At 37.6% G+C, this 7,926-nt stretch overlaps 2 protein-coding genes across 3 annotated transcripts; one reads left to right on the top strand and one right to left on the bottom strand.

The window, feature by feature from the left end:
* The first annotated feature begins 207 nt into the window (after positions 1–207).
* On the top strand, positions 208–2,431 carry LOC113300274 (probable polygalacturonase At1g80170). The gene is made up of 7 exons (XM_026549493.1): positions 208–381; positions 476–613; positions 854–1,256; positions 1,400–1,481; positions 1,570–1,678; positions 1,778–1,894; positions 2,021–2,431. Exons 1-7 carry the CDS (start codon positions 223–225, stop codon positions 2,252–2,254), a joined length of 1,242 nt encoding a protein of 413 aa, XP_026405278.1. The 5' UTR covers positions 208–222; the 3' UTR covers positions 2,255–2,431.
* Positions 1,868–5,970, bottom strand: LOC113300273. 2 transcript variants are annotated; one of them, XR_003335642.1, is made up of 4 exons: positions 4,839–5,970; positions 4,128–4,679; positions 3,606–3,996; positions 1,868–2,156 (listed from the first exon to the last, which is right to left on the bottom strand). XR_003335642.1 is itself a non-coding variant. In XM_026549492.1 (3 exons), exons 1-3 carry the CDS (start codon positions 5,811–5,813, stop codon positions 3,886–3,888), a joined length of 1,638 nt encoding a protein of 545 aa, XP_026405277.1. In that variant the 5' UTR covers positions 5,814–5,970; the 3' UTR covers positions 3,455–3,885. The 2 variants fall into 2 exon arrangements, 1 of the variants encoding a protein (XP_026405277.1); XM_026549492.1 differs by lacking the exon at positions 1,868–2,156 and having other exon boundaries at positions 3,455–3,996.
* Positions 5,971–7,926: the final 1,956 nt, after the last annotated feature.

Below are 7,926 nucleotides of genomic sequence, written 5' to 3'. Positions count from 1 at the left end.
TCATGAAATGGTTTCAATATGAATGGACTCATTTCGACATAATAACCACATTGATTAAAAGATATTTGATACTGAAATTATTAGGAAACGTGGTACATTTATTTCCATAATGATAAAGCACGATAATTTTCTAGATATTTACTTGCTCTATATATAAAACTACACACTATATCTCTAGTTTTCTCAAATACTTAGATTTTTTGCGTTACTTTTTCCATCAAGATGGTAAGAAGAAACAGTAGTTTTTGCAGTTTTTTAATCTGTGGAATCATCTTTTGGATGTTTGCGCATGTAGATGCCGGACGCTATAAGCCAGCAAATGAAGTCTTCAATGTTTTAAGTTTTGGAGCTGTGGGTGATGGCCATAGAGATGATTCTCAGGTTCGTTCGCAGTATGTTCCTTGGTCACAACTTGGTATCTCAACTCTCAAGAACAATCTCTAATCAAAAACAATATGGGTATTTTTCTTATCAGGCGTTCCTAAAGGCATGGACCGCAGCATGTCAATCGCGGGAGGCGAATCCAACAATGATCATTCCAGGAGGAAGGACATATTTTCTAACTCCTTTGACATTTAAAGGGCATTGCAAGAGCGCGAATATTTTGGTCAAGGTATGATATTTCCTCCATTAAGAATTTTTTATTTTATTTTTTTAATCTATAAAGAATTTGGTGCTAGCAGTTTAATGAATCTTATAATAAAGGCAAAAGACTGAGAATCTCAAAAAATTGCACGCCAGAGATCACTAGTATCATTAAGCAATAATTACCTTGCCACTTTACTATAGAGATACGGGCTTTTATTTTCCCGGTTTTTATTTCTTCATCACTCTGTGACGGTATATTTTGTAGGTTGATGGGAACATTGTTGCTCCAGAATCTCCAGATGCATGGAACGGACTCGATGCGCATTTATGGATATCATTCACAGAAGTGAACGGACTTATCGTAAGTGGTGGTGGTACCATTGATGGTCGCGGCAAGAGATGGTGGGATCAGTCGTGCCGATACCATCCTGGACCCGGATGCACCAAATTGGCGCCAATGGTATTGAGATTTGTCAAATGTAATAACACACTTGTGAAGGACATTCACGTGGTGAACAGTCCCCAAACTCATGTACTTGTTATGGGTGCCAACCTATTCACTATGCAAAACGTCAACATTCACTCCCCCGCCGATACTGCCAATACCGACGGCGTTCACGTCCACATAGCAGAGCATGTCTTCATCCACAATTCAACCATCGGCTCTGGTACATATTCCATTTTACTAGATTTATTCATAGAGGGATTCCATAAATCTCATCTCCTAGGCACATTTCCATGACTGACAAATCACTTATAAGCACTACCGAACTATCTACTGCGCCTAATGCCGCTTTTGTAACAAATACAGGTGATGACTGCATATCCATTGGAGATCACATTGATGACATTCACATTGATAACATTAACTGCGGACCTGGTCATGGTATAAGGTCAGATACATAGCCAGATTAGTAATGATTGATTAATATTGATTAGATTAACTAATACGCTGAGGAAAATACTTGATATGTTTTGCAGCATTGGAAGCTTGGGTATAGACGGAGGAGAGGCAAAAGTGCAAAACATCCGTGTTACGAATTCCCGCTTCCGTGAAACTACCAACGGAATACGGATCAAGACATATCAAGTAGGTTCATGGGACTCCACATGAAGTATCAAAACCATAAGAACTTTCAGTTTTACTTGTGTTAAGTAGTGCGCCTGACAGTAGTTTTCTTTTTTATAGGGAGGGAATGGATATGCCAAGGATTTCCACTTTAAGAATCTCAATTTTGATACTGTTTCCAACCCTATAATCATCGATCAATATTACTGCGCAGTGAGAGGTGCCTGCCCACCTCAGGTAATGAAAAGTCTCTTCCTGTCTATTGAAAGTTGTCAATTTCACCTATTAGGCGCAAATAACCACTTCAGAATGTAGTACAATAAAAAACATCTTATCGTTCTTATCTGATTCTCCCTTCTACAGAAAACCGCTGTTCAAATTAAGAATGTGACGTACGAGCACTTCACAGGAACATCAGCTACGCAAGCGGCAGTGGTTCTAAACTGCAGTCAAGCTGTTCCTTGCACAGAGCTAACATTTAATAGCATACAATTAACGCCTGCAAAACGGGGAGAAACTGTTAAGTCGGTTTGTATCAACGCTCATGGAGAAAAAGCCGGATTGCTTCAGCCTAATATTCCATGTCTGCTTAACTGAGAGATAGCTACGAGGTGCAGATTGCAGCACCTAGGAACATAATTGTTCGACTGAAATACGAAAATTTACTTAGTTGTAGGAAATTTGAGTAAGCTGGCTCCCAGTAATACTCTGCTTGATCACGCCAGAGTTTATTTTCAGGCTCCATATAATAAGATAGTCGATCTAGATAATTGATTGGCATTCTCTATTAATTGTGAAATCATTTCTTCTTCAAATTGAACTTAGACTGTGGACTAACTGAGAAAGAAAAAGCGCTCAGGAAATTAGTTACTAAGCGAATAAAGCATTGTCTTACCAGATACTGGTCAGACCAGCGTCATCTAACTTGCATTGCCCTTTAGTTACCCAAGTACACACCGGCATAGAACCTATGACAGTAAGCAAGGCTAGCTCAAACTGCAATCTGTGAAAAGACTGCTCTACAGTAAGTATCGCAAAATGTTGGGTAAGAAGATGTGTGAAGGCTTAGCCATGAATTTATCAGTCAAACAAGCAGATTGCTACCACCCACTCACCAAATAACCCCCACTTCCCTATTAAGTATTAACGAAAATTCTAGGAAACTCAATTTAGGTAAAACATAACCCCAAAGGTACCACCGTCCATGATACAAAAATGAGATGCTCATAAACGGAAAAATCTACCCTACAAGAGGTTTCTATTCAACCATTCAAAACCGCGTAAAGCCAGATATTTCCATAAATCTCCGAGTTTCTAATTCTTCTGCAAAATTTTCACTTTCACTATGTCGTTGAAATACACCAGACACTAACTATTAAAACCACAACCACAATGGAACATTGATATTGAACTGCAAATTTCCTAAACAGAACTCAGCAGTGTTAAAATAAGAAAGTTACAAATTCATAGCTCTGTAATTCTTTCGGTATCTTCACCTACAATGATTTTGTTCTATAGCCAGCAAATTACACTTCAATGAATTTCATAATTAGAAACTCTTGAATGTCAGGATGACAAATTCACCAATTGGGTGCTCGTGCAGTTGCTATGTTGCAGATTTAGTCCTCAAAAGGATAAAGAAGCAAATTGCCATAATAGACACTGAATAATTCTAGTGGCATATTATACCACTTGTTTTTAAGTTTCAAAATATTACCACTTTGAGTGCTATTGAATAGTTTCATAGTAATTGAACTCTAGCATGCAAACATCTTAATAAGTATTGTAATAGGCAAATCAAGAAATAATTGGAATTCAGTACGGATAGACGGTGACAATATTAGAAATAATATTATAACCATGAATAGTATGTACAACTACCACTACATGTCTATGTTTAATGTGGTTAGCAATTCTAAACATCAGATCTAAGTGTATGATTAAATACCTTCTGAAGAAAAGTGTGAAGGCAAAGACTATAATTCCCAAGCTTGAGGGTCAGTTGTCTGCATGTGCAACTCACTTGTGTACATTGAAGCTACTTCAAATATGCACAATCTTACGGTTCATTTTACCATTGGATGACCGTTGATATGTCCTCAACAAAAATATGAAGCTCAAGTTCAGCTGAACATGCACTATCGCCACACTTGATAGAAAAGGTTCATCTACACAAGGAAATCCCTGCCAGAGAACGATGGTGCAAAGGAGCCTCCCTGGATCACCACTCACACTGAATCAACAAAAGAACCAAGACCTCCCTTACGACACTGTCCAACTAATAATCTAAGATGATCATCATTTGTTTGATTTACTCTGCAGCACAGCCGACGCGGCACCTGAGAATTAACAGGCAACGGATGTTTAAAATGGAAGGTTCCAAACTTGGAAAACCCAAAATAGAAAAGAAATACAGTTCACAAATAAAATATGATTCTTTTTTTGAAATGCAAATGAAAAAATTACACACCAGATGCCAGTTCTTGCTCAGTGGATAACCCACCACCCTAATATTTTGCACATGGCGCAACGGAAGCTGTCTTGGGAAACAATATATTTTCCTTTTGAGACCGTCTCTCTCTTTGGCCCGCCCATATGAACCCACAGTAACATTTCCGTGTTTCGTTACATCCTTCAGAAAGAAGAGAGCTCTTCTCTTACACGCCGTTTTATGAGATTCTCTTGTGTCGAAATCAAACTCACTCCTGTGCCTAAGTCTATTCCAAGCCGAATACGTCTGCTCAGACCGCTCTAGTTCTCGAGGAAGCACAATGTTAGGAAACACTTGAACAACATAACCCAGCGAGACAGAAAACGTTAACCGCCTCTTATGGTCATAGCAGATAGAACGTTGTAAAAAGCTCGGAGGATCAGCTTTCATAGATTTAGTGAAAAGTCTCAAACCATCTAAAGAACTCAAACCAGGAAAAAACGGATCAACAGCCTCAACATGGTGAATTGACACAAATGGAGCAATTGGATGTGCTGATAAAAGTCCATGAGCATTCCCCCTAATATCCCACTGCCATACGGAACACCAAGACAATAAGTTTTAACTAATGTTACATATGTAGTTTGCTGTCATTTCCTTCTAAGGGTAAGTAATTATGAGTACATTACTAGAACAACGAGTTACTCGATTCACTGTAAACAGCAACATACAGGAGATTAGACAAATTACCTGGTGGAATCCATGTTCTCTAGTTAGAGGAACACCGAGTTCGGAGACACAAGCATGGAGACGATCATCGCTGCCGTATAGCTTCGGATACCGTTCGAGACAATCATCTTGAATCTTTGAAAGGGAGTGAGCAAGTGGGTAGCTAATAGCAATACCAGCACCCCCAAAAGCCATAGAATGACTAAAATAAGTATTAGCAGAATGACTCTCAGAATTACTACCAATATAAACCAATTCATTCCAATCATATTTGCTTAAAACAGAAACAAGATTATCAGGATTAAATATTGTATCATCATCTCCCATTACAAACCATCTTACATTAGGTAATCCAAGCCTGAAACACTCCCCAACGATTCTCGAGATTCTCAAACCAGATGGATGTCCGATTGGATTCGTATAACGAAACCTAGAAATGTCTTCAGATACCATAATCTCCGGCAACAACAACCGATCATCATCATCGGAACCACCATTCTTCTTGCGTACTAGTTTCTCGTCTAACCAGACATGACCGCGCATGTCATTAGGCCGCCACCACAATTTAACAAATTCTTTCCGTTTATTCCAAAGCTGAGATGAACCAGCAATTCCAAATACAATGTGTTTCAGCGACAATTCTTCTTTATCTCCTTCTTCTTGTATCTGATTAGTGTGATTGATGAATGTGGAAGAAGAAATCAACGGCGGCGGCGGCGGTGGTGGTGGTTTATGATGGTGCCATGGAAATGATTTGTACGGATTTCGTTCCCAATCTTTAAATCGATGCCAACAACGTGAAGTTGTTTCTGAGAAAACAAGAGATAACCAAGCGGTTGTAGAGAACACGAGTGATAATACAGCTATTACAGCGAGTCCTGTTTGGCTGTATCTCCAAGGACGTCTTCTGGTACAAGAAGATGAAGAAGCAGAAGGACTAGTTAATGATCTGATTTTGGTATTATTGATGGGAATGGTGATATCATCTTCTTTCATTTCTTGATTACAAAGAAAATTTAGAAATGAATCACAGTGACTGGAGTAACAAGGAGATGAAATGAAATTAACCAGAGATGATGACGATAGAAACAAGAACGGTATGATTTTCAGAGGAAGAAGAAAGGATAGAAGAAATCTCGGGTTCTGCGTCGTTTATTTTGAAATTAGTTCCTTGATATGTGTCGTGTCACTGGGGAGACATCTGTCGGTTTGCTACAAACTGGGTGCGGAAAAAGGTAAAAGTAAGTGGATTTGAAATTGCTTTTCTTTGCCAGTCTCCAGCATCACACTTGCCAACAGACTTGGGCCTCGGCTATAGAGAAGAAAATAATATCGAAAGAAAGATTTTTGGCATTTTTTTTCTAATTATTTTAAAATGTTAGCGGAGAGATTCGAACCCAAGCCTACAGTGTGTTTCTTTACAATTTTCACTTTTTGGCAACTAAGAGCATCTCCCATAGAGGATGGGCATGTATCCAAAGTGGACAAACAAAAAAAAAAGGAAAAATATCGTTTGGTCCTTTTTAAAATGGTTTCATGTCTGTTTAGTCCTTTGGAGAAATGCCTTTACTGTTTGGTCCATAATAATTTAAAAATATAAAACAGACAAAATTACCCCTCCGTGTTAATGTTTACTTATTTTCTTGTAGCAGTTCATTCGTCAAAATGGACTCCTGTTAATTTCTACTTATTTTTTCAGAACACATATAAACCAGAGTTCATTATATAAAAACCTAAAAAAACAGAATTCATTCCAGAAATGAACTCCATATAAAAACCTTAAAAAAAACAGAGTTCATTCCAGAAATGAACTCCATATAAAAACCTAAAAAAACCCGAGTTCATTCCAGAAATGAACTCCATATAAAAAACTAAAAAAACAGAGTTCATTCCAGAAATGAACTCCATATTAAAAACTAAGAACAAAGTTCAAAGAGAAAAGTTCATCTTCATCTTCAAACAACAACATCATATTTCTAGGGTTTGACGAGTTCATCTTCAATATCAACATATTTCTAGGGTTCATCTTCAACAACAATCACCAGCAGAGAATCATATTTGACGAGTTCATCTTCAACAGCACACAAGTTCATCATCGTCTTCATCAGCAGATTTGAGTTCGTAATCTTCAAACGCCGTCTTCATCTTTAACAACAAACAAACACGAGTTCAGATCTAAAAAATCTTCAAACAAATGTCGTCTTCGTCGTCTTCATCTTCAACAACGACAAGTTCATCTTCAACATCTTTAAAAGATGCAGCAGCAGATCAAATCTTCAAAAAAATTGTTTACATCTTCAAACAGTAGCAGGAAGAAAATAAAAAGAAAAAGAGAGAGAGAAATTCCAGATATGAAAATATAGGAGAGAGAAAGTAAATCTGAGAATGATTTCTTCTCTCTTACTTTTTGACTATATATATGGTCTTAATCTAAAAGGGTATTTCTGCCACTACAAGATGACAATTACATCATCCATGATAATTGAATATTACCAATGGATTGCTTGTAATGAACCTTATAATCTCCCATTGTTGTCCTTATGTAGGGAATAAAAGAACCAAAGGAAGCAATTGCTTGGGCTAAAAAAAACTGCTCTTAAGAACATGTGTTTGAATCACCCAGAGTGCGATGAGTTTCAATGGTTTGACAAAGTTGTTGAACTAGCAGAATCAAGAGAAAACCACAAGGGCCAATGCAAGCCTATCGATGGTTGTGATGGGTGATATATAAAGGGAAAGGAATATGTTGAAAGAGAAGAAGAACCAATGAAGATAGTCCTTGACACCCCCATTCCGGACGATGTCTTCGAAGAAATTCGTGAAAGGCTCAAAGGTTCTGCAATTGTTGAAAAGGGATGGAAATAGATTATGAGATCATCTCTAACCAAAGTTACTCCATTCCATCTTTTTTAGTATGTTTTAATTTAAAATTTCAAATCCAATGTAATAGATTACTTAGGAATGAAATAAAAGAGCATTCGGAACGGATTTATAATCAATGTCGGCATTGTAGTTTTATCAAAACCAATGCCGGTTTTCTAAAAAAAACTATCAGCGTATAAGAAAATCAGAATTCCGGCATAAAGTCAATCAAGATTACAGTGCCGGT

This window comes from Papaver somniferum, chromosome 7, assembly GCF_003573695.1.
Source record: "Papaver somniferum cultivar HN1 chromosome 7, ASM357369v1, whole genome shotgun sequence".
NCBI lineage: Eukaryota > Viridiplantae > Streptophyta > Magnoliopsida > Ranunculales > Papaveraceae > Papaver > Papaver somniferum.
Note: the sequence above shows the minus strand (reverse complement) of the source record. Positions and strands in the feature narration are given on the sequence as shown.